The following is a 27,592-nucleotide window of genomic DNA, read 5'->3' on the forward strand; positions in this document are numbered from 1 at the left end:
GACAATTTAGAGTACATTTGGGAGAGATTTACCTATGATGGGTGCAGAAAAAACAAGGTCTAATTTAACTCTTATCCTGAGATAAAATACAAAGAAGATTTTTTTTAAATTTTTATAAGGCAATAGGGATTAAAAGACTTGCTCAAGGTCACACAGCTAGGTAATTAGTAAGTGTCTGAGGGCAGATTTGCACTCAGGACTTCCTGACTGCAGGGCCAGTGCTCTATTCACTGCACCACCTAGCTTCCCCTGTTAAATAACATTTAATGAAACTACTGTTATAAACAATAGTTTTCTGGTAGCTAGGAAGGAGGATACTGGGAGGAATTCTGGTGATGTAAAAAAAAGGATATCAATAAGTATTTATTTTAAAAATATTTAATTAACTGGGATGAGGACTCTAGCTAAGAGAGAATTTATTATTTAATGGAAAAAATAAATTATTCTGAATTATTCTACAGCTCAAGATAAGATTAATAGAATGAGAATAAGCCAAATAGCAGGCTGTCAATGAGGGTGGCTCATTTGCCATAGAAAAAAATGACAATTGCAACTGTAATAGCAAATCAACAGCCCCAATATACAGTGTATTATCTGTAGCCTTTGAGGAAGATCTTAGTAGAACAGGTGTTACACCACTCTTTGTCATCTTTACTGGTTACATAGCTACACTTTAGAATTGTGCTGGTGTGTTTTTCTTTTTTAGTATTCAAGAAGTAATCTTTCATTTTGTAATATTTAATCTTTGGAGAATTATTTATTTATTCCTTCAGCCTCTTACCCATTGGGGAGTGACTCTTGGTCTTGTGTTAATTGTGTTAATTCACATCTTAGCAATGTATGAAAGGTATCTGATGCAAATATTTTCCCCTAATTAAATTTTTCTTGTCTTTTTCATAATTGCATTAATCTTGTGTCAAAGTTTTTTATTTTCATGTGATCAAAATTATTTATCTTTTGTGATGACTTCTATCCCTTGTTTGGTTAAGAATATTCCCCTTGGGAAAGTACCTGACCTCTTTCTCATCTAATTTTTTATAGTGTGACCTTTGAATTTTGGATTCCTATCCATTTTGACAACTGATTACATTCACATAAGGATAAGTCCAACACATAACTGCCAAATAATTACTAGCCCTAACTGTCCAAAGAAGAAACATCCAGTTCTGCCTCCTAGGAGTTTACAGGTATCTACTGGGGGGGCGGGGGAAGATATATATCTACAAAATTGAAACAGAGCTAGAGACAAGGTCACTTTTCAATGATTTTCAATAGACACTGGCCTAGGAACTAAGAGAACAGGACATTGCTACTGGCTCATTAACTTTGTAACCTTGTATTCTTCCCTTATTTGGGTGTTCTCCTGAAAATCAGTGGGTTGGACCTAGACAGTTTCTAAGATCCTCTCTACGATTCCTTGGCTTTTTCATGGGAAAGGTGAACTCTCACAAATTAAAAAAAAAAAAACTCCCCAAATTGATGCAAGATAGAAGGCACTGAAACCTATGGATAAAGGAAATGTAGAAAGTGAAAAAGATAGTCCTTCCCCTGAACTCTTGCAGTTTTATCTTGTCATTCATTTACCAATTAGCAAATACTAATTCTTATTTTTGATTGTCTTATATAGTCAACGAATAATGGCATTTAGATCTCGAATTCTCGAACCTCTTGACACATAATCCTAGACTGAGAAATATACTGTCTAATTTAACCATTTTCTGAATGTGTCCCTTCTCTAAGAATTTTTATACTTCTAGTGAAAGGAGGTACAGTTCCTCCAGAGGCAGCCTGTCCCACTTTTTCATTACAGTAATCCAGCCTAAATTGACTTTTTAGCTTCATCCTTTGCTCCAAGTTTCATTGTTTAGGGCCAAGAAGAATAAGACTAATCCTTAAAGGCATTTCTGTATGTATACATAGCAGAATACAAAAAAGGAGGACTCATGAGTCTTCATCTCTCAACTTTATTTTTACTGATTGTCCTCAAGGTCTTCATCTTCTCTGCCTGCTTCTAAGCCTTAGCTAAAAATCTCACCTCTTAATAAGAAGCCTTTACGTTTCTTTTAATGCAAGTGTCCTCTGTGGGTCTAATTTATTTCATATACAATCTTAACATAGTTATTTGCATTAGACTATGAGCTTTTTGAGAGCAGGGACTATCATTTTACATCTTTGTAGTTTCACTGCTTTCTCACAGTTCCTGCAACCAGTTGTTGTTCAATTGTTTTTTGACCATATGCCACTCTTCATAACCCTATTTGGGGTTTTCTTGGCAAAGATACCAAAGTAACCATTGCAGTTTCCTTCTCCAACTCATTTCACATATGAGAAAATTGACTTGCCCAAGGTCACACAGCTAGTTGCCAAGGCCAGATTTGAACTCAGGAAGACTCCAGGCCTGGAACTCTAGCTATCATGCCACCCTGGTGCCCTATCTGTGATTTAAGAGGTGCTTAGTAAACACTTGACCTGAAACAGGTAGAAGTTGAAACTTTTCAAAACTTGCTTGAAGCTAGTAATCCTGTCTTCTCTGAATCTTTTCATCTCAAAGCTAAACAAAAGATCCTGCCATTTTATGGGTTTGAAGTTCTTCACCTCCTCATCGTTCACTTCTGGAGCTCTCTGGATTATCAATATCCTTCCTCATCTGCCCATTTGAGATTAAGCTTGTTTAGATGTGGGCAGAAGTTTGCATGATGGAACCTGGATGGCCTTGCTCATTCCATCAGTGCAACAACCAGGGACATTTGGGGCTGTCTGCAATGGAGAATCCCAGCTGTATCCAGATAAGGAATTGTGGAGTTTGAACAAAGACCAAGGACTATTAACTTTAATTTAGAAGAAAGACTGATATCTTATTGTCTGATTTTGCTATCTCTTATACTTTATATTTCTTCCTTAAGGATATGATTTCTCTCATCACATTCAATTTGGATCAATGTACAACAAGCAAACAATGTAAAGGCTGACAGATTGCCTTCTGTGGGGGTCGGGGGAGGGAAGTAAGATTGGAGGAAAAATTGTAAAACTCAAATAAAATCTTAAAAAAAAGTGTGCATGATTGGCACTTCCTGGTCCAGCCTTCTCATTTTACAGATAAGTGAACTGAGACCCAGAAATGGAAAGTCTTTTGACTAAGGTCAAGAGACTCGTTGGGGTGGCTAGGTGGCCCAGTGGATAGAGCACCGGCCCCGGAGTCTGGAGTACCTGGGTTCAAATCCGGCCTCAGACACTTAATAATTTACCTAGCTGTGTGGCCTTGGGCAAGCCACTTAACCCCATTGCCTTGCAAAAACATTAAAAAAAAAAGTTTCAGTTTGGCACCACAATTCCGGTCCTCCGGTCCCAAGTCCTGGCTCCAGATCCGGACCCAGTCCCACTGCTTTTCTCTGATTGAGTCCTAGATTTTTTTTTAATTTTTTAACTAAAATTGTTTTCAAAGATCATTTTCTCTGTTCCACATTTCATCCCCCCCCAGGCAAGCAAGAACAGCAAAGCCCCCGGTTACAAACGTGTAAGCAAAACAAACCTCCACCTTGGCTACGTTAAAAAAAAAAAGTCTTCATCCGCCCTATGTCTTTTTTTTATTTTTTTTAAGATTTTTGCAAGGCAACGGGGTTAAGTGGCTCGCCAAGGCCACACGGCTGGGTCATTATTAAGGGTCTGAGGCCGCAGTGGAACCCGGGTCCTCCTGACTCCGGTGCTCCGTCCAGACCCTTACAAAGAGGGCCAGCTCCCGGGGGCGGGCACCGGCGCGGCCCGGCCCGTTCGGCGGGGCCGGGGCCGAGTCCCGGGCGCTGCGGCCAGGCTGCGGCCCCAGCGGAGCGGCGCCGGAGGAAAAGTCCCCGGGAATGCTCGGGGAGAGCCCGCAGGAAATTCCCGCCGCCGCGGCGCCGCAGCCGGGCGGGGCCCGCGCGCTCCCGCCCCGCCCCGGCCCGCCCCGGCCCCGCTTCCCAGCCGCGGCTTAAAAGCCTCCGCAGGCCCAGGGCGCCCGCCCCCCTCGGAGCCCCACGGACCGCGGGGCTCCCGGCCCAGCCGCGCCGCTGCGCGCAGCCCGGAGCCCCCGAGGCCCCCCGCGCTCCCGGCCCGGCCCCCGCCGCCATGGCGTCCCTGCGCGCGGAAGAGGCCGGGGAGGCGGCCCCGGCCGAGCTGGAGGAGGCGCTGGGGCGGCTGCAGCGCGAGAACCGGCGGCTCCGGGAGCAGGCCCCGCGCGCCGCCGCGCTCTGCGGCCTCTACCACGAGGCCGTGCAGCAGCTGAGCTTCCTGCGGAGCCAGCTGGCCTCCCGCGACGCCCTGGTGGCGCGCCTGCGGGCCAGCCTGGCCGCCTACGAGAGCGCCGGGCCCGGCCCGGGCCCCGCGGCCGCGCCGTCCCTCGTGGACGGGCTGCTGGAGCAGGTGGCGCGCCTCAAGGAGCAGCTCCGGGAGCAGGAGAGCGGCGCCCGCGCCCGGGAGGACGGCCTGGGCCAGGTAGGAGCCGCCCGGCCCGCAGCCGGGCCCCGTGGGCCGGGGGGAGAGAGAGAGCCGGGCCCGGCCCAGCGGGGCTGCGGGAGGGCGGCCTGCGGGGCCACAGGGACTGCGGGAGGGCAGCCTGCGGGGCCACAGGGACGGAACTGAGGCCGCAGAGGTGGGCGAGCGGGGCCAGCCAAGGGCGAGCTTGGAGTGGATTCCCAGGCCGCCCCCAGCCTGCCTTTTATCTGTCAGTCTGTCTGTCTGTCTGGATATATCTACTTATCTATCTACTCATCTGTCATCTATCTATCTATCTGTCTACTTATCTATTTATCTATCAACTTATCATCTATCTACTTATCTATCATCTATCTGTCTCTGTCTACTTATCTATTGATCATCTATCTATCTGTCTACTTATCTATTTATCTATCAACTTATCTATCTGTCTGCGTATCTGTTTATCTAGTTATCTATTTATCTACTTATCATCTATCTATCTACCTATTTATCTATCTGTCTACTTATCTATCTACTTATCTGTTTATTTATCTGTTTATTTACTTATCTATTTATTTATGTATTTATTTATGTATTAGTTTTTTTGCCAGGCAGTGGGGTTAAGTGGCTTGCCTAAGGCCACACAGCTAGGGAATTAGCAAGCGTCTGAGGTCAGATTTGAGCCCGGATACTCCTGACTCCAGAGCCAGTGATTTATCCGCCAAACCACCTAGCTGCCCCTAGTTTTCCCATTATTTATTTGTTTATTTTTTTAATTTTCCTATTATTTAAAAGAAAACTGCATTAGTCGTGTGACCCTGAACAAGTCACTTCATTTTTATGCGCCTTGGTTTCCTTATTTGTAAAATGAGTGGATTAGGCCGGTTGACCTTCGACAATTCTGGTTCCAGTGAAGCAGAAAAAGTCTAACCCTGGAGGAGTTTGGAGCGCCTGTCCCTCCAGTCATCTGTGGTAGAAAGAGCTGGTCCGCCTTTTGTGTTCCAGCCCTGTTTTCCTGGAAGCTCTAAATTCAGTTGAAAGTTAGTTGCCAGGATTTGGGCTTCCCCTTCTGTGACGTGAGACCTTAGGACCGGATCAGATAATCTCCAAGGTTTCTCCCCGATCTAAAAAGGGACTTTAGCCCATTGGATGTTTTACCTAGGAAGCACCTTGGAGATTATCTAGCTTGGTCCAACCCCCTCATTGAGCAGATGGGGAAATCCAAGAGAAGCACCCAGCACATAGAGCTGATTGTCAGCCTTAGTCACAAGAGATCCTTGGATGCTTTCCTGCCTGTTGGGTGCTTCTGAACATTTGCCTTCACTTTGCCCCACAGTAAGGTTTACAGAACCATGTATTGCCGCACTTTTTCATTTTCTAGGTATGAAGTTCTCTGTAAGCTGAGGTAGGAGACACTTAGGCTTAATATTGGATTTGGCTACCAAGCTCCTGTTTGGTCTCTTAAATTGCAGGGGGAGGGGTTCTTTTCCATTGTTTTGTGCCCTTCCTCCTTAATCCTGATCAAAAAGAAAATTTAAGTTATTGAGGAGAATTTGACTTAAGTCTGAAGTAATACAAAGGAGGACTCAGATTTGTTACCAAAAGTTTTAAAAAGATCAACTTTTTAAATGCTTACTAAAGTTTGCTATTTTCAGTTTTTTTAGAAAAGTTGTCTAGGGGGCAGCTAGGCAAAGCAGATAGAGCACTGGCCCTGGAGTCAGGAGTACCTGGGTTCAAATCCAGCCTCAGACACTTAATGACCTAGCTATGTGGCCTTGGGCAAGCCACTTAACCCCATTGTCTTGCAAAAAAAAAAAACCCAAACAGTTGTCTTATGAATTATGAAATTTTTTTCCTCTAAATTTTCTCTTCCTTTTGGATACAATTCTCCTTTCAAAACATGGATTTATATTTAGCATGATTATAGTTGTAGAGCCTATTGCTTTCTGTAATGGGAGGGGAGAGGAGGGAAGGAGAAAAATATTAAAAAATGATTGTTGAAAACTACTGTTACATGTAGTTGGAAAAACAAACAAAAATTTAAAAAAATAATAAAAACATAGTCCTAATTTGGGATGTTAAAAGACCAGGATTTGGGGTGGGTTTTTTTTTCGAGGCAGTGAGGTTAAGTGGCTTGCCCAAGGCCACACAGATAGGTAATTATTAAGTGTCAGATTTGAACTCAGGTACTCCTGACCCCAGGGCCAATGCTCTATCCGCTTTGCCACCTAGCCGCCCCCAGGATTTGTTTTTAAGCTTTCTTGCAGTTTTAAAAAAAAGAATTGCTCACATCTCAGTATTTCCTACTCCCACAAAACATAATTTTTGGTAACATAGTAGTATAATTGAGCAAAAGGCATTGGCACACTGATCATGTCTCAGAGACTTATCCTGCACCTGTAGTTTGCTACCACACTACTAATGGAGGAAGATAAGTTTTTAGAATAAGTCCTCTAGAGTAAAAGTCGACCATTGTCCAAGATTTAAGTTCTTATGAGACACAGGGCTCTAGTTTGAACTATGCTTCCAACAGCTGTATGAGCTTGGGCAAGTCATGTCCATTCTATGATTCTAATTTCCCTTGTCTGACATCCTTTCTAGCTCTTGTATCCTGTGATTTTCTTTGATTTTCTAATGAATAGGGCAAAGTGTGCACTTTTGAAAGGATTGAACTCCATGATTTCTGGTTTTCATTGAAATATCTTAAGCAGACACTCAAGCTTGAAAGAATGAAGAAAAATGATGATCCTTCTTCATTCCTCAAGGATATGGAATTTTGTCAGTGTGGATGCTCTTCTGGCCTGTAGACACCTCTCTCTTGCCCTGTAAAATATAATTAGTTGTCAAAACTTGCTCTTTCTATCTTCACAAATTCACAAAGGGCTTGTGACTTTTCTCTCCACTCATACAACTACCACTTGAGTTCAGGCAGTCATCACCTGCCTCTTACATTATTAAAACAGCCTTCTAATTGGTCTTCCTTTTTCAAATCTTTCACCACTCCAATCCATTCTAAACATGATTTGCCAAGGAATTTTCCTTAAGGGAATATCTGGCCATATGACTCCCCTATCCAGTACCCTCCAAATAGCTCCAGGACATCTAGGTCCAATGGCCAGGACTAACCTCCTCTATTTAGCATTTAAATTCTTACACAACTGGCCTTATCCTATGGACATTCTCTTTTCTACACTGTGCAATCTAGTCAAACTGCCCCTCTCTTGGCTCCGGACACAAGCTGCAGCATGTCTCAGCTACTAACTGTAGACTTGGGCAAATCACTTAACCTTGATCCCCTCTCATCCAGGACCATCTCCAGTCATCCTGATTCCTATCTGGCCATTGGACCTAGATGATCTAGAGAAGAAAGTGAGGCCTGGTGACTTAGCACAACCCCTCATTCAAATCCAGTTCATGTACTTGCATGTCATCATCATCATCATCATCATCATCCTGCCTTGGCTGTCTCCCACTGCTCCTTACCTCTGCCTTATAGTGTCTTCTAGGTTGTAGACATTATAATTTTTCATCAGACCTTTTCAGATTCTTCCAATTGCTAGTCTCCTCTCTCCCAAACTTGTACTTAAGCTATTTTGCAATTTTTTTTATTTATTAGTTTTATTTTTGTTCTGTCATTTCATGGTCCACTTTAGGGACTTTCTTGGCAAAGATACTGTTATTTCCCTCTCTAGTTCATTTTACAGGAGAGGAAACTGAGATAATAAATAGGGTAAAGTGACTGACCAGAATTGAACTCAGGAAAAGGAATCTTCCTGACTCCAAGCCCAGCACTCTATCCACTGAGCAACCTAGCTAGCTGCTTATTATTAGCTTTAGAGATGTGATATATGTATGTCTTGGTTGCCTCCCCTTTTACAATGTATACTTCTTGCAAGAAAAAGATTGTTTCATTCCTTGTTTTTGTATCCCTTAGTAACTGGAATGTTATTTCATCCTGTTAGCCTCAGTTTCCTCATCTTTAAAAATGAATTGGGGAAGGAGATGGTAAATCACTCCAGTAATCTTTGCCAAGAAAATCCCAAATGAGGTCACAAGGAGTCAGACATGTTTGAAACAACCGAACAAGATGAAATTATTGACTAAATGATGTTGATCCCTAAGAAGCTGCCCTAGCTGAAAAATGGATATTTCTTCCCTCCATACTCTCTTCTCAACAGCAGCCACCTGTTGATGAATTAGACTGGTCTTTAGTCACCTGGCAGATCCTCCATCTTTCCCTACCTTTGTGGGACCTGCCAGTGTCAAGCTCCTTAAAGTTAGCTCTTCAGGGTAATGAAGCTTTGAGTGGAGGAATGTATAGTAAAAATAATAATAATAATTTTATTTTTTATAGCTCTTAGTACAATATGCTTCTATATCTATTAACCTCATTTGATCCTCAAAACAGTCCTATGGGTCAGATCTTCCATTTTATATGAAGATAATGAGTCCAGATAAGGTTGAATGATTTCCCCACAATCAAATGGCAGATTAATGGTGTTGCTGGTTCCGAGAAATCTTTGAATTGGAAGGTGACCTTCTACATCAGGGGTTCTTAACCTCTTTTGTGTCATAGTTCCCTTTAGCAATCTGGTGAAGCCCGGGGACCCCCTTCTTAGAATCATGTTTTTAAATGAATAAAATAAAATACGTAGGATTACAAAGGAAGCCAATCATATTGAAATAACGTCTCTCTCTCTATATATATATATTAGAAAAAAAACCTCATATACTCCACATTAAGGACTCTTGCTTTGCACCATATAGGCCAGTCTCTTAACCCACGCAAGCGGAATCCCCTCTCTTGCCTCCTGGGTAGGTGTTCTGTCAATCTTTCCTCCTATACATTTTCCACAACACCTCACTGTCACCACAAATACTACAGGAAGCAGCTCTCTGGTAAAGAGAAGGAGTTAAGAGTGAATGGTCTCTTAGATCTCAGAATGCCGCTGTAAGATTCTGTGAGTCTATGAAATGTGATAACCTGGGAATCCCCAGGTCATGCTTTGAAAGCTATTGTTGCATGGTATGCAGGAAAATGGTCTTTGGTGTGCCAGACTTCGTGCTACTCGAGAAGTTAATGCACACATCCAACTCCCTCAATTTGCTTTAGTTTTTTTTTTTCTTTCAGTTTTGCAGAGTCATTGTGGTGAAGTAGGAGTCTATAGATCAACATGCATTGATTAGAGACCTGCCTGCCTGACACTTGATTGAGAAGCTAGAGATCTGAGATTAGATTTTGGCTTCTGTACTTGCTGGTTGTATTCTCTAGCTCATGATCCCAACTGTTACACACCCCTTTTCCCTCTGAGACTCCGTTTACTCATCTCTTAAATGGGGATAGTAACACTTGCTTTAGCTACCTCTGAGATTGATGTAAGGAAAATGTTTCTATAAATGGGTGCCATTCTTAAACTTAGAGAGCTTTGCAATGATATGTTTCACCTCTCCCCAAATTTTCTCAAATGGGTGGTGGTTCTCTTTCTTCCTGCCTTCTGTCATAAATAAGGTGGTACAGAGAACTTTGGCATTTTTCTCTGTCTTTCAGTGTCAGAGGCCTGAACTGAGCAGAAAAATTGTCTTTATAATTCAATAAAACTAGAAGATCTATCTAGTTATTCTGTGGGTGTATGTCTCTCTGTGTGTGTATACAAATAATTCATATTTCTCTAAAGAAATAGTGGAACCTCACAAGAATCATATTCGATTGGAGTATGATTATCCCCATTTTATAGACAGGGAATCTGCAGTTCAGAGAAGTGGGTGATTTTTTCAGCATCATATCACTTTACTAGTTATTGAGCCAAAGTGATAAGTACCTAAACACATAGAGATATTGAATGTAAATTGCTATATAAAAATCATGGGATTTTAGAGAAAGCTTTAAAATATCTAAGTCAAACTCTTATTTTAACAGATAAAATTGGGAGAAGACAGTAACTTGCTCAATGCTGGGATTGAACACTAAGTCAGGAAATAGAAATTCTATTCTCAGCTACATGATTTTCAATAAGTCTTAAGTGCTTCCTTGTTCCCTAGTTTTCTCATCTGTAAAAATGAGGAGGTTGGATTATGTTAGATGACCTCTTAAGGATCCTTATACTTCCAATATTTTGGTATTTTATTATTAGGCAAGAGAGTGTGTTTCTTTTTACTCCATCATAATGGACATACCTGGGGAATATATTGGATATGTGTGTTTGTGTGTGTGTGTGTGTGTGTGTTGGTTTGGCTTGGTTTTTGCCATAAGCTCTTTACACCTGAAACTTGGGTCCAGTATATTGGAGACAGATCTGATGAGTTGAGGGAGCAGCCACTTTTAGACTTTTCCTGAGGGACTTGGGATCTGAGTTCCCATGCTTCTAGAATTTGTCAATAAAGAATTCCAGGCCAGGATTTGACCATGTTACTGGGGCATAGTAAGACTGGAGGAGAATTTTAGTGGAGTAACAGCCCACATAGAAGTAGTGTTAATTACTCATGTTTCCAGAGCAGTTTTTCATTATAAAAGCAGCATGGTATTGTGGGAAGAGTGTCAATTTTGCAATAATGTTAGTAAAAATGTTGCCTCAACTGGTAACAGCTCTTGTGTTCTAAGAACTAACAGTAATTAGGCAAGCTGTGTTATAAAGAAAGGCAGGTTTTTGATGTCAATGTATATTCTTATTTTAAAAAAGAAGGGAAAAGCTCTCTTCCAATAGGGTTGGATGTCCTGGAATGATGGATTCAAAGTCTTCCTTCAGGCTTGCCATTGAAGTCTCTCTAGCTTGGCTTGGAAGGGGCAAAGTTGAAATTCAAATTTAGGTCTTTTGATTCCATGTTCAAGCTTCTTCCCCCCCTACTTCATAGTCAAGTTCAGTCTTTGAAGCTAAATTTTTGTCCTAAAAACATGTCTGTGTTCTGGGTCTGACAAAAAAAAATGCCTTTCTACCTCATCTCCATTTTTCTGTTTATTTGCTCATCAGTCATATTGTTTTGGTGCTGCTAGTCCAGGGTTCTTAAACCTTCTTGTGACAGGAGCCTCTCTGGTAATTTGGTGAATCTTATCTTTCTCAAAATTTTAAATGCAGAAAATAAAACATAGAATTCCAAAGGTAATTGATTATATTGAAATGCAGTTTTTAAAAATCACACATTTAAAAAAATATATACAAGTTCACAAACTCCAGAACTAAGTATAATAGTATTTAGGACAATAACAAACCAAAAAAGACATCTCTACTTATATCCTGCTCTGAACAAAACTCTATAAAAATCTCTATAAACTCTATAAATCTCTTTTTTTTAAAAAAAAAAAGGGAAACATCCCCTCTTGTCAACAAACCTGCAGGAAAATTGGAAGCTATAATTTCAGCGAGAGAGTCTAATCTATAATTTATTATGACCTAGAAATGGACTTCCAAACTGGAACCTGAAATGGTCACATGACTTCATCTGACCAAGCACTTACTCCCTTAATACAGATCACAATTCCACCATGATTTAATCAATAGTTTTCAGGGGGCAGACCTGGTGGGACCATTGTATCCCTCATAGGTTAGTCTTTTTTTTTTTTTTTTTTTTTTTTTAGATTTTTCAAGGCAATGAATGGACTTGAGTGGCTTACCCAAGGCCACACGTTGAGGTAATTATTAAGTGTCTGAGGTCAGATTTGAACCCAGGTACTCCTGACTCCAAGGCCGGTGCTCTATTCACTGCACTACCTAGCCTCCCCTATAGGTTAGTCTTGTGGTAGTAATAAATAATTCACATGAATGGAGTGCTTTTAAGAGGTGCAAAGAGCTTTTCTTCTACCTTCTTCTGCCTTCCCCATCCATCTTCATTCTAATGCCTTCCCTTTGTTAATTATTTCCTGTTTATCCTTGTATGTAGCTTGTTTTTATATATTTGCATGTTCTTTCTCTCATTAGATTGTAAACCCCTTGAAGGCAGGAGCTGCCTTCCCTTTTGCTTATCACAATATCTGATGTACAGTAAGCACTTAATACATATTTATTGATTGATTATAAGCCTTTCTTCATTTATGAAGAGAAGTTCTAGGTGATAAACCCTCAGTCCTTCAACAGGCCTTTATGAGAAACCTTTACTGTCTAGTAGGATCTTCTACATCTTACCCACAGCTGGCATAGCCCTCCAAGAACCCAGGGGCAACTCTTAAGTCATGGTGGGGATTTTAGTGGAGAACTGCCTGCAGTAGTTCCATAGACACAATTCCATGGACATTTATGGATTGTAGGGTCTTGGAAAAAATATCAAACTTTTTTTTTTGGTCAGTCAAGTCAAGATCAAATCTCCCCTCTGACCCTCACTACTGGGCAAGATACTTAACCTCTCCAAGCCTCAGTTTTCTCTTCTGTAAAATGAGAGTAATAATACCTGTAATTCCCACCTCACAAAGTTGTTTGAGGAACAAATGAGATCATGTTATATATAAGAACTTTTTGAAGACTTCAAAGTTCAATAGAAATGTCAGTTATTATTAGTATAGGGTACTTTTTGTCACAACTCTGTGAGGAAGGTAGTAAGTACAAAAGTTATCTATATTTTGCAGATGATAACCTGAGCCTCAGATTGGATTAGTGTCTTTGTTTCCCCACTATTGCATGACTTGGATGCAGTTGAATTGGAACTCAAATCTGAATCCATCATTTGCCAACACAACATTTTCACTTAACAAAATTCATCCAATCAGACATTTATTAAGCATCTGCTAGATGCAATGCACTGAACTTTGTGATGGGGACAAGATGTAAAGAGAGAGAGAAGGTCAATGTTCTCTAGAGTCTTCCTTTTCGTTTTCCTTTGACCACATTTTTTTTTTCACTTTACCTATACTAACTTACCTACTAGGGCTGGGGTTCTTAAACTGTTTTAGAATCTGTTGACAGTCTTTTGAAGCCTTCTTCTCGGAATAATGTTTTTAAATGAATCAAATAAATACATGAGATGATAAAGATAAACAATTATATTGAAAAATGATTATGCAAGTATATATGCATACATGTATATATATGGAGACTTTAATAGATGACCTGATTTGATACAGCTCCAATCAAACCCCAATCCCTTAATTTTATGAAGAAAATAAATTAGTTTCAAAGAGAGAATGGGACTTCCTCATGGTCACCTAAGTGACGCAGAGCCGAGACTGAGACCCAGGCCCTCTGACTTCTCAGACCCCCCCCCCCCAGTTTTCTTTCCCTAGAAGATGTGATACCTCTCTGTTTCATCATCTACTTTTACTTCTCACATTTGGGGGCACAATGGCAATCACTCCAGTGAGACCATGACTTGTCAAGTATCATATGTATATATCTATGTGTGTATGTGTGTATATATGTATATTTCTGTCATTTTTCTTCGGTTTCCTTTTTTTCCCCTTCCAGTGGAAAGCCCACGCATAGTCCTAAATAGACATGCCATAAATAGTCATGGAATCCAAGGGAAGTAACTGGATGCACCAAGCAGTGGTCACCATAATGGGGCACTTAAGCAGGGTGGAGGGCATAGGCACATACAGGTTACCTGCATGGCAATCATAACTGAACAGATCATATCAAAACTCATCTCAAAGGAGGACTTCCCCTCTTCTCTTCCGAAGAACTGAAAAAGCCCATCCCAAACCTCACATTTCCTAGTCATGCTCAATCAAGGCTATTAGTGTTTAAAAGTTGTTAATGAGGAACTTGTGATGCTGACAAACCAATTTTCAAAGCCATCACCCTCGCCACCCTTTCAGTGTCCAAAGTTGTGAGTTACACCATCTGTCACATTGAAGTTTCTCTAGCTGGAAAGGAACAAAAATTGAATGTTGTGTCCCAAAAAGCAGAGGGACCAAGGGGACCCCTCCTTCCCCCCATCCAGGCAAAAATCCAAGGTGGTTATTTTAAATGACTATGTGCCCACTTTCTCTACCATGTTTAAGGCTTAAGTACTATGTAATAGCACCACTGTAGATTTAGAATTGATAGGAACCTTAGAACTGATGGGAAGCCTTGGCCAAAGGCCCTCATTTTACTGAGGCCCAGAAAAGTTTGGTAACTTTAGTTAAAGAAATTAAATAGTCCCCTCTTAACACTCCCCCTTCCCTATCCCTGACAGTTTGTTTCCTTGTTGAGTTTACTGTATTTTTTTACACCAAACATAATTTATGTCCATGCATGGACATGTATGGTCTGTTCAGCTGTCCTTGTCTTATTCACATGAGAATGAGGTTCAGTGGGTGGCTGCTAAGAGGAACGCAGCCAGGAAGGTGAACCCACTCTGCCTTATAAATGATCATTGAGAGAGGAAAGACATGTGATCAGATGTGGGTTGAAAGCCAGAGCTGGAATAGCATTTTCAGGTTCGTCTAGACCAATCCTGTCATTGATAAGTGAGGAAATGAAGGCCTAGAGAGTGACCTTCGAGGTCCCTTCAAGCCCTAACTCTGTGACCTTGTAACTTACTCAAGATCACACCAAGAGTGACCAGTGGAGCCAGGATTCAAAGACTGGAGGACTTTTGACACAATTTCTTCCCCTAGTCTAGTGCTCTTTCTATTATACCAAACTGAGAACCTCTTTCAGACATTGAAGGACTGTCATGTCAGTCAATGAGCATTTATTAAATGCCCTCTGACTTCAGAGCACAGAGAGAGAACAATGGAACTGAAGTTAAAGGTGGATTTCAGTTCCACAAGAACTTTCTGAAAATTAGGGCAGCTTCCAGAAGTAATGAGTACCCTATCCCTGGAAGAAATTCTAAATCGGTTGGGAATATTCTAAAGAGGATTTCTGTACAGAATAGAATATTGGGCTAGATCATCTCTGAGTCCATGGCTCTATAAGAGGGAATTTTTTTCCACTCACAATGCATTTATTGAATACCTACAATGTACTTTATGGTAGAGATTTAAAAAAAAAATGAAGATTCTTTCTCTAACCCTCAGGGAACTTCCATTCTACTAAAGGAAGACTAAAATTAAAAATGTATTCCAAGTAATTTCCGACAGTGGGAAGGGGATAGTACAAATAACTGAGATCATAAGTAAAGGCCTTGGATAGAGCACCAGCTCTGGAGGCAGGAGGACCTAAATTCAAATAGCCTCAGATTCTTTGCTTTGTAATCACTTAACCTTGATTGCCTACAAAAATGTAAAAGCCTCATAAAAAGGTAGTGCCTAAATTGATTCTTGAAGGAATAATGTACTTCAAGAGATAGTGGTGAGACCAGAGAGCATTCCAGGGATAGAACACATTCATGGAGATTGGAAACACATATTATTTGGTGGCCAGTTGGGCTGGAATTCAATTCAGTCTAAGAAAGCATTACCTATCTGACAAGGTAGTTGTGAGGAAAGTTGTTTAAAATTCTTAAAGGACAGGGCGGCTAGGTGGCGTAGTGGATAAAGCACCAATCTTGGAGTCAGGAGTACCTGGGTTCAAATCTGGTCTCAGACACTTAATAATTACCTAGCTGTGTGGCCTTGGGCACTTAACCCCATTTGCCTTGTAAAAAAAAAAAAACCCTAAAAATAAAATTCTTAAAGGACTAGAGAAAAGGAAACATTTGTTCCTTTTCTGTAATATCAAGTCCATTCTCTTTTCTCCTAAGCAGTACTTATCACAAAATTGAAATTTTAGAGTTGGAAGGAACCTTAGAAAGAATCTTGTTCACTCCAACACATGGTCAAGGAAACTGAGGATGGGGGAGTAATTTAACAAAAGTCAGAGTGAGTTGGTGGTAGGGCTGGAAACCTGACCTGGTGACTTGGGTTAACAAGCAAAATCAGGTATTTGGTGACATCATTAAAAAAAAATATTCCCTTTCTTTAGTAATACCTGCCAGTGCCTTCCACTGTGACCCAGTGGTTCAGATTTGTCAAATTCTGTTGTTTCTCCCTACTATAAGTAATTGGAAGAGGTGGAAATGAAGATTAGGTGGGAGGGTCCATATCACTGCTGAGCATGAGGGAAGAGGGGAGGGGAGGACCTCAGCACAGTGTATGAGCTGATAAAGTCTCATCTTTTCACATTTTTTTGCACCCAATCTTTTTATGTAATGTTGAATTTTATGAGCAGGAAACATCTTTTAGGAAACAACTGAGGGGGAGGGTGGAGAATTTCTTCCCCTACTCCCCCATCACAAAATGTACACATCCCAGCACTTAGTCATCTGTCAAGTAGCTTGACCACTAGGCAGAATTCTTTGATGACATGAAATGCATAATTAATTATGTCCTAGCTCATGAAAACAAAATGTAAGATGGAATTTCAGAATGAAAAAACTCGTAGGCCAAAAAATTCCCCGGTTAATGATTAGTCGAAAAAACCAGGGCTTGGCTGGCCATGTGTTTGTCCCATAATGATGGTGAATTCCTACAGTTGTATTGGTGGCATTCTTGAATTATAGGGGACTTCCAGTTAGCTGTTTCTTTGTCATGCCCTTTAATCAAGTGGACTTTGTTTTTCTTAGGAAGTGCAGAAACTAAATCAACAGCTGGAAGAGAAGGAGAGAGAGCTGCAGAGATTGCTCGGGGAGCCCCAGCACGAGCGGGAACGTGAGATCATGCTGCTGCAGAAGAGTCTGGTGGAGAAGGAGAAGGCTCAGGCCACGAGTGAGGTCCTCTGCCGGTCCCTGACCGATGAGACCCATCAGCTCCGGAGGACCCTGGCTGCCACTGCCGAGATGTGCCAGCATCTCGTCAAATGTTTGGATGAGAAGCAAAGATCTGGAGGGAACAGGGAGGAGAAACTCCCATTGGAAAGAACTAATAAGGTACAGAGTGCACTTCTGAGACTCTGTTTACCTGAAAAGTGAAAGGGTTAGATTCACTGATCTACCTTACTCTCTCCTCATCTGTAAAATGGAAATAATAATGGTATACTGACCATCTCACAGGGTTATTCTGAGGAAATACTCTGTAAACCTTGAAACACTAGAGGAATTAGAATATAGTTTTTATTATTTGTAATATTCAAAGATCTCCTCCAACTTGAGATCCCATTTTGGCTCAACTGGTTCAGATACTGAGTTTGCCAATTCACTGAAGTTTGAAAGGGGTTTTTTTGTTTGTTTGTTTGTTTTTGAGAGGAAGGAGGGAACCATTTTGGAGTCAAAATTGAGAACTTACCATATACCCCAGTAGCTAGGCAGTTATAGACAGGTATTTGAAGGGAATAATAATACTACCACTAATAATAACTGACATCTTTATAGTACTTTTAGATTTGCAAAGTGTTTTATCATCTCATTTGATCTTTGCACTGGCCTTATAAGTCCCATCTTGTAGATGAGGAAACTGAGGCTGAGAGACCAAGGGTCTTGTCCAGGGTCACACACCTTGTAAAGGTTTAAGGCTGTATTTGAACTAAATCCAGCTCCCTATTCCATTTACCCCTCCTGCTTCCCAGTATGGAGAAGGAGAAATTGGTAGCCTCTGTCTCATAAAAATCCCCTCACTCTCAGAGTAATTACTAAAGTCACATTTACATGAGAAGTTTCCCTTCCTCTCCTTCATTAATAACAACTAAATACTTTGGAGGCAAGTCTCTGAGAGTGAGAGATCCCTTTATCCTTTCTAGAATGACTAAATACAATTAGAGATAAACTCAGACCAGGTTGCTCTTCTGTAAATGGGCCCAACCCAGATCCTATAGAAACCAAAAGATAGGACACTTGTTTTTTTACTTTGTATTGGAAGCCCCAGTTTAGGAAGTAATAGGAAGAACTTAGATTCAGAGCTTATTACATGTAGAGAAAGAGGAGTTTAAGTGACTTGCCCAGGGTCATACAGCTAATGTAGTGTTCAAGACAGGATCTGACCTTAGGTCTTCCTGCGTCCCAAGTCCAATATCTCTTCATTATACAATACCTGACTCACAACTGTGCCATCTAGAAGCCGAGAGAAGGACAAATAACATACTTTAGACTACTGAATTCAAATTTCTAATTTTTTTTTAAAGTTTCAGTTCTTTAGAAATTGTTAATTTTCATGATTAGGAGATTGTCAGTCTTAAAAAAAAAGGTTAAGCTATTGTTTCTGGGAGAATCTAAGGTTATTAAAAGAACTTAACAATTTCCCAAAGACAATACAACCTATCTTCCTGCATTTAAGTGCACACATGCTATCTTTCTGTGTACATATATACAGGGGCAGCTAAATGACTTAGTGTATAGAGAACAGGACCTGGAGTCAGGAAGACCTGAGTTCAAATCCAGCCTCAGTTACTCACCAGCTGTGTGACCCTGGGCAAGTCACCTAACTTCTGTTTGCCTGAATTCTCTGAGAAGGAAATGGTAAACTATTCCCATATCTTTGCCAAGAAAACCCTAAGGAAAGTACTGGTGGGTTTTGGTTCACAGAGCTATGAAGAGTTAGACGTGACTGAACAGCATACACATATACACCCTGCCATTAGGAAATTTTGTACATATACAGAAGCTCTGTCAGTTGTGTGTCTTAAAATGGATGAGATGTTCTTATTCACTTGGTTTTCCTGTGGGGATAGTTCATACTCTTTTAGAGGGTATAAGGCATGTATAAATCCATGACAAATGAGGATATGAGAAGTACACAGACTTCAAAATGCCATGAGATCAAATGAGGAAGAAATCAATTCCAGCTAAGGGGATCAGGGAAAGCTTCCTGGAGGAGGTAGCTTTTGAGTCAGGCCTTCAAATATGGGTAGAGAGTTTATAGGCAGAAATAGAGGGTGAAGGCCATTCCTGACATAAGGAACAGTATGAAAAACAATCTGAAAGCATGAGACTCCTCTAAGCATGGCAGATTGTCTAATTACATCAGAGTATAGTGTACATGATGGGAAAAACTTAGATATAAAGTTGAAAGCCAGATTGGAACTGGATCACAGAGGGTTCTGAGGGCTAGGGCTAAAAGTTTCCTTTATTTGGTGATCAATGAACAACTGAAGTTATTGTGGTACTTTATATAGGCTGGATTAGAAGAGACAAAGATGAAAGGCAAGGAGATCTACTAGGAGAGGAGAGAAATAGCCCAAGTAAATAGTTCAGTTAATGAGGATCTATCTGGGAATAGTAAAGAAGGGGCAGATAGAACCTGTAGGGTTGGCAGTAGAGTAAAGGCATCAAAGATGCAGCCAGTTATGTGACCAAAGGAATTGGAATTGGAAGGAGAGACAGCATGGGGCAGCAGGCAAATCACTATATTTAGTTTTGGAGGACAGGATTTTGAAACCTACTTATTAGTTTTACTGCTTACCTGTAGCCCTGGGCTACAGTTAACCTTGAGAAATCCCTAGAGCTCATCTAATCAGCTCTCCCACTTGACAGAAGAGGAACAGACAAATTAAATGTTTACCCAAGGTTAGTGGAGTAATTAAGAAGTCAGAGTTCAAAGCCAGGGTCCTCTAATTCCAAGAGAATACCAGTGTTCTTTCTACACTAGGTCCCACTGCCCTAGTTCAGCCTGGTTGACATTGATTATTGCTCTTGAATGGAAAAAGAAATTCAAAAAGAATAATACAATTTTACACCAATTTATCCCTTTGGATATTAGGAAGAGCTATGATCTGGGAAGTTAAACAGCATGGGACCTAGTCCCAGTTCTGCTCTTCATTAGCTGAGTAACCTTGGGCAAATGATTTTCCCTCTTGGGGCCCTCTATTTTCCTACTTGTAAAATGAGATAGGTAGAAGAGATGATGATCTCTGAGGTCTCTTCCAACTTAAATGTTATAGGATTCTTTGATAAATGGAATACATGGGGCTGAGAAACATGGGGCTGAGAAAATAGCTTAATGTTACAGAAATTTTCCAGGTGATCCCTGGGAAGGGGGAATTAATATATGGAAGAAGTTTTGTAGGAACTCTCTTAAAATCTTTGTCTTAGTTGGTACCAGACCCTCCCCAAAGAGAATCTTCAAGAGGAACAGTCTTTTAGAGCCCATTTCTGAAACTAAGAAAGGAGTTACTGGTTTGGTGATGGTGGGGCTTCCCTTCCCACCACCCCTTATCATTTTGGGGAATCATTGCAACATTTCCCTTTTTTTTTTTAAGTCCCAAACATGTCTTGACTGCCCTAAGACAGAAAGTGAGTTTTCTGTTTGGGATATTCAGGGTGTGTCTGGCAGCCTGGGATGGCAGAGCTTTCCATTACTGTGTCTGAAGAATGGGTCAAGTTTCTGTTCATGTAATCAGTCAGATTACTCCAGGGATTCCCCTACGGAGAGAGGTTGTCAGATGTGATTCCCAGGTTGTTTGGGGGGAATTCTGAATAAACATAGTGATAGAGAAAATGAATCACAGAATTTCACAATTAGAAGAGATCTTGAAGGCATCTGAATTATCCCATCCCTTAATAGAATTACTCTGCAATGTAAGACTTTAGAGATTATCTGTTTCATCTGCCTCATTAAATAGAGGAAAAAACTGAAACCCTGAGGGGTTAAGTATCTTGCCCCAAATCCTAAGGGAAGTAAGTGGTGGAGCCAAGAAGTTACATGATGGTTTTATGCTGTCCCCAGCACTGTCTCTCCAATAGTGATCAGCCAGCCTTCCCTGAAAGGCCTCCAGGGATGGGTGTCTCCCTTTCATGCCAATTTTGAATAGTTTGAATTGTAGAGCAATTTTTCTTGACCTCCAGCAGAAATCTGCCCATCTGCCCTTTCCCCTTCTGGCTCCTGATTCTGTCATCTAGGGGCATGTACAAGATGCCTAGCCCTACCCTTCCACCAGATAGCTCTTTAGGTACTTGAAGCGAGCCATCAGAACTGTCCCTCACCCAAGGCCTCCCAGCCCCATCTTCTAAATAGGTTTGAGGAATTTTTTTTGGAGTGATTGGGATAACAGCAAAACACTCAATTTGTAGGCAGAAAGTACACTTAGGAGCAAGTTCTAACTACCTCTTCCTGTCTGTGTCCCCTAAAGGCAGGTCACTTCAGATCTTTAGGACAATATACTCTCTGACTATGGAGCAGATGAAATAATGTATTTAGAGTGCTTTGTGGAACAGTGAAGTGCTATAGATACAGTCTGTTATTATTACATTTTCTAGTTTAAATGACTAGTTCCCTCATTTTAAGCAGCATAGAGCAAATTCATCATAGAACAAATCTCTTAATTCTGCCATGGGGTCTCCTCCTCTTCTCTGTCATATAGTCAGTCCATCTTCAGCCAAGCTGCTCTATAGCTTGCATGGTCACGGCACCTGCTGACAAGTGCTGCTTTCACTTACACTTACCTGATCTTGGGTACCAGGTTACCTTTCCAAAAATAAAGTCTTTAGAAAGACTATATTTAGTTTGTTTAAATGTAAACATGTTAAGAAAAATGTCAACTTTTAAGACAAGGGGTACAGATACAAAGCTCTCACTTGATACCATTCTGAGGCAGCTATGATTTAGAACATTGGACTTGGAGTCAGAAGAACATTGGTGTTGCTGTTCAATCATGTCTTAACTCTTTGTGACATTGTTTGGGGATTTCTTGGCAAACTTAGTAGAATTCTTAACCATTTTATTTTCTAGCAGATTAAGGTGCAGAGGTTAAATGACATGCTCAGGGTCATATAGTGAACATCTGAAGCTAGATTTGGACTTAGTTCTTCCTGACTATAGCTGGGCTGAGTATTCTGTCCACTGACCCACCTAGTTGCTGAGGAGTTAGAATATATCAGTTCTAATTCTGCTTCTGATAAGAGATGTGTGTCCTTGGTAAATCACTTCTGTCTGAGCTTCAGTTTCCTTTTCATCTGTAAAATAGGAATGATAACATTTATACCATCTACCTCTCAACCACTTGGAAAATGCTATGGCAACTGAATTTATTATTATTTTTCAAACCCATTTTCCTTAAGTAATAAAAGTAGTATCTAGCTCTTAGGAGCTAGATTATTCTTATTATTCCATGTTGTAGGGGGTGGAGTCTGCAAGGGGAATGTCCTCACAGAATGCTGATGTCACGAAATTTCTAGCTATTACATTGACATCCTGGGCTCCCCTTCACCTCACAACATCAAAGTTATTTCTTAGTTACCACTTCCTCCTCTCTCAAATGACTCTTTAGACAAAAAACAGAATCAAGCAAACCAAACCTACTCATTGATCCTGACTGATAGTATATGGCTCATTTGGGGCCTGTGGTCCACTACCTTTCTGCTAAAGAGAATTGAAGTCTTTCTCATTATCAGTCAAGATTGTTCAGTCCATTGATTTGCGTTTTAGTGTTTTAAAATTTTGTTTTTACCATAATGTTTCCCCTTGGAGATGACCCCCAATTTATCCTGTCTGTAGCTCATTTGAACACAGTTGTTTACATATTGACTCCTCCTTTGGACTGTGAACTCTGATATCAGGGTATGTCTTTATTTAGCCTTTCTTTGTAGTCCCAATCCTCCAGGTAGGCCCTGGACACATAGTAGATGCTTAGGAAGTACTTGTTGGTAGACTTTACATCATTTTAGGGGTTACAGTTGCTCTCTTGCTTTGACATTGTTCTGATTAAATTCAGGCTAGTCTTCCCAAGCATCTCTTCAGATTGTCATTTCTTATAGCAGAGTGATTGTCCTTTGCATTAGTAGGCCAGTTTGTTCTCAGTCCCCAGTCAGTGAGCACCCTCTTTGCTACCACAAAACAGATTAGTTTTTATTCTGTTGCTTTAATATGATCTATCCAGTTTGATTTTGAGGTTACTATGAACATAGGAACAATTACTTTTTCAAACACGACTGGGAAATGGCCATAACTCAGAGGTTGTTGAATCTGTCTCATGGGAGGGAAGAGTGTCATAATAAGAGGTATTTTTTTTCTTACTCCATAGCTACAATTTCCTGAAGGCGACGTCTCAGTTCATGCCATTATCTGTAAATTACAGGAAGAAAATAAGCTCCTGAAACAAAAAGTGGTTCATGTGAGTATGATTCTCCCTATTTCAAACTTGTGGGAGGAGGCTGTCTTCTGAGTCAAGAGCTTGAGTAGAAATCCTAGGTCTGAACTTTGGAGACTATCTGTCTGAGCCTAGGCTTTTGCGTTTATAAGTTAGGGATAAGAAGATCTCCATCACTTTCTGAACAAGATTGTTAAGAAAAGTGGTTCACAAATCTGAAAGTGGTTAAGAAATGGCAGTTGTGTTTTTTGGTTCCTCACTGTCATCTACCAAGACTAGCTGACATTATTAAGATCAGTTAAATGTCTGCTTCTGGAACTCGAGATCAATAATAACTATTTCAGTAGCATTTAATATTTTACAACAATTTTGTGAGGTAGCTGGTACAGATTTCATACCCATTTAACAAGTGAGGAAACTGAGATAATAGGGCTAGTGGATCCAGCTTACCTTTCACGTCTGATTTCCCATTTCTTCACTTCCTTTCCTTAGTGTTGCAGTCAAACCAGGCTACTTTATGTTCTTTGGGACATGCCTATTGCCCACTTTTCTGCCTTTGCCTTGGCTGGCTCCTGTGCCTTGAATGCACTGTACCTCCCTTGCCTCCTCCAATGAAATCTTCAGCTCATTTGTCACCTCATCTAAAAAGGCCTATCTTGATATTCCCTTCTCATTAGTTAGTTCCCTTCACAACTCCACCAGAAATTACTTTGTTTTTACTTGTATTTTATATTAATTAAGCTGCGTATGTGCAGTTTCCTTCATCATCATCATCATAGCTAGCATTTATGAAGCACTTTAAAGTTTGCAAGTCGCTTTACAAATATTATCTCATTTGATCCTCAAAACAACCCTGGGAGGTAGATGTTATTATCCTTATTTTACAGGTGAGGCAGACACAGGTTAAGTGACTTGTTCAGGGTCACACAGTTGATGAGAACTTGAGGCTGGATTTGAACTGAGGACTTCCTGACTTCATAGGTCCAGCACTATTTCCTCCTTGCCATCTTGTTTTCATTAAAATAGAAATTATTTTTTATTTTTTATTGCCATTTTTTATTTCATATTGCCAAAATGTGTTTTACTGTGTATGACACGTGGTAGATACCTACTTATTGAATGAAAATGTCAGAGATGGGATCTGAAGTTATTAGTCTGAGACTTTTTCTGGTCCATCAGATTATCTCCTATGACTGTGCCCAGTTCTATAGGAATTATTTTAAGTAGCCTACAGCCCAGACCTTGTTTGGTTACAAGAAGGGATGGAAAGCTCATAGCCTTGCTTCATTTGCAGGGAGGAAGTGGGGAGGAGGAAGAAAGGAAAAAAATAGGGGAAGTATAATGATTGCTCTAAGGAAGTTTTTGTGTGTGTGTGTGTGTGTGTGTGTGTGTGTGTGTGTGTGTGTGTGTGTATGTTACTAAATTAAATTTAAGACCAGGAAAGAAAGCAGCCCATGCTGGAATTTCTCGAAACCTCCTTTGTGGTTTTTAGAAGGTCACTGATTGCATTGTGGTAATCCTGCCAATCACCAAGTGGAATTTTAGAATTAAGAAACATTGAAATGATGTTCTAAGTCAAACCCCACCATTGGAGGAGGAATTGAGATCCTTCCAAAGAAAGTATCAACTCACAACCTTCTTCATTTTTTTAAGTCTTATTCTGTTCTTTCTCATCTCTGTATTTTATTTATGCAATGTTATGCTGTTCTAGCAATGGTTATCCCTCTTCTTCATCTGTCCAAGTTTCCTTCCTTCAAGGATCAATTCAGATGCCACTTCTCCTGGAAGTTTTCCCTGACTCCTTCCCTCTCTTCCCATTTCCTTTCTCCTTCCCCCACCAGAAAGTGGCCCTTCTTCCTCACTTTCCTGGAGCTTTTCTCATTCTTCTTTGTAGCTTAATTATTTTTTTTGCTTTTTTTCTTTCCTTCCATTAAACTGTACTTTCCCAAAAGAAGAGCCCATACTGGATCTCCCTTTGTATCTCCAGGCCAACCATACTTCCCCCTACATATAGTAGTAGTTTGAGAAATGCTTATAGAAATGAATGGCCAGAGAGAGAAGGGATTTGCCCAAGATCATATTACAAGTTAGTGACAATTTGGAACTGGAATTCATACCGACAACGTCTAGATTCCCATTCTACTGGGGTTTTTTTGTTTGTTTTTTCTAGGATTAAGTTGCAGGAAGACAGATAGTTCTAGGCATACACAACATGTATGCAGCAAATACTTAATACTGTAGCTTCCACTCCATTTCTGGTTAATAGAACCAGCCAACTAGCATAAGATATGACTGATTAAAAAAAAATTCTGTAAATAACTTAAATATTGAATAATAGAAGAGTACAGTGACAGTGATGGAACCAGAGGACCGGAATTTAGGACTGGCACTAAGACCTTGGGTGGATGATACTGTCCCCAGTGCAATGTCCCCATTATTTAAGCAGGCATGATCCTGCAGCATCAGGGACTATAAAAAGCAAGTTAAATTAAGATGGAATTTAGAACCAGAAGGAATTTCAGAGAGAAATGATCAAGTCCAACACTCTCATTTTAGAGAGAAGGAAATTCAGATCCAGAGAGAGAATGTGTCAGAGTGGCATAGTAAGTTGTAGAGTCAAAATTTGAACCCTGGGCCTCTGCTCTATTGTTCTCATAATACCTCCTTTTTTTTAAAAAAAATTCTTTCTCATCATTTGATCCTTAAATTTCATGTTGCCATGAAAATCTTTAAATCTTTGAATAGCTTCTGAATTTTTGTTTTTTGTAATACTTTAAATAGATATTTTAATCTATAGAATTATCAGTACCAAGGGTATTATTCCTTTTGTAACTTTTCTTGTATAAGGCTAGGTTGTTTCCCAAAAGGTCCTGCAGGTTTGCAACTTAGGTGTATGTACTATATTCTCCATCACCTCAGTCTTTTAATTGTTTTTGCCAAATTGATACAAGTAGGTGGGCCCATGAGGTTGTTGTAAATTGAATTTCTCATTGTTAGTAAAGTTGAGGATTTTTTCCCTAATAAAAATTAGCAACTTATATTCCTCTTTTCAAAATCATCTATTATTATGCTTTAATATCTGTGTGGTTTGGGAATTATTGCTGTGACTTATTAGCAGTTCCTTATATATTTCAGATATTTAAAAAACTTCTATTTCTCATGTATCTTTTTTCACTTTTATCTAAATTTTATTGTTTTTTGTTGTACAGAAACTTTTAGTGTAGGTGATTATATATTTAGATATCAACTATATATAGTTTAGACTTCCATATACATCTATACTTCCTTCAATTTGCCAATAAAAAAAAGCATCTCTTTTCCAAAGCTAAGACAGTTCATTTGTTATTTAAAAACAGAAAAGTAGCATTGAGTTGAATATTTAGAGCTTACATATGGCACAGGAGAAAACAGGTTAATAGAAGGTTAAACCTTGGTGGTGTGGTTACAATGGGACTTATTTATAGTGGAGGTAGTAGTAGTAGTTGATGAGTATCCCCTTGAGGTCTTTTGAGGAAAGAAAATTGTCCTGTCTTCACCAAGACAGATTCCTATTCTTCTTTCTCAGGTTGAAGATCTGAATGCCAAATGGCAGAAATACGATGCCAGCAGGGATGAGTATGTGAAGGGCCTCCATCTGCAGCTGAAGGAACTGAAAGTACTCCCTGAGCAGGGTTTGCCCATGAGTCCAGAGCTTATGCAGAAGGAGATTTTCCGGTTAAACAAATTGTTGGAAGAAAAAATGACTGACTGCTTGAAAGTAAAACGGGAGTTGGAAGATGTAAAGAAGACAAAAGATGGAGACAACGAAAGGATACAGATGTTGGAGCAGCAGGTCAGCAATAGCAGAGTCATGTGCAGAATGATAAATTCTTTTCGTTGATAAGTCACAGCTTGTCATTTTTATATGGTAATTTTATTATCATCAATCCAGTTTGATTTTTGAGGTAACTATCACTGTCCAAACACTTGTTTAAGGGAAAACCTAATGGATCTGAAATCCTAGGGTAGGAATTCAAATCCCAGTCTGCCCATCTACACATTGACTCACTTTGTGCACGAGGTAACTATCACTAAAAAAGATTTTCTTAGGGATGGCTAGGTGGCATAGTGGATAGAGCACTGGCCCTGGAGTCAGGAGGACCTGGGTTCAAATCTGGTCTTAGACACTTAATAATTACCTAGCTGTGTGGCCTTGGGCCTTGCAAAAACCTAAAAAGACAAAAAAAAATTTTCTTGGTAATCTTATGTTTAAGTATCAAATGATAGGGTAAAGGGGTTTTTTTGGTTTGTTTTTTAAG

At 40.2% G+C, this 27,592-nt stretch overlaps 1 protein-coding gene across 1 annotated transcript in view; it reads left to right on the forward strand.

The window, feature by feature from the left end:
* Positions 1-4,053: 4,053 nt before the first annotated feature.
* The window catches only part of TNIP2 (TNFAIP3 interacting protein 2), a 31,867-nt gene continuing 8,328 nt past the window's right edge, over positions 4,054-27,592 (forward strand). Inside the window, exons 1-4 of the mRNA XM_074229908.1 lie at positions 4,054-4,467; positions 16,906-17,208; positions 23,229-23,318; positions 26,860-27,126. Of these exons, the coding sequence (XP_074086009.1) occupies positions 4,102-4,467; positions 16,906-17,208; positions 23,229-23,318; positions 26,860-27,126 (1,026 nt within the window). The 5' untranslated portion in view covers positions 4,054-4,101. The remainder of the gene's footprint in view (positions 4,468-16,905; positions 17,209-23,228; positions 23,319-26,859; positions 27,127-27,592) is intronic.

This window comes from Macrotis lagotis, chromosome 3 (assembly GCF_037893015.1).
Source record: "Macrotis lagotis isolate mMagLag1 chromosome 3, bilby.v1.9.chrom.fasta, whole genome shotgun sequence".
Taxonomy (NCBI): Eukaryota; Metazoa; Chordata; class Mammalia; order Peramelemorphia; family Peramelidae; genus Macrotis; species Macrotis lagotis.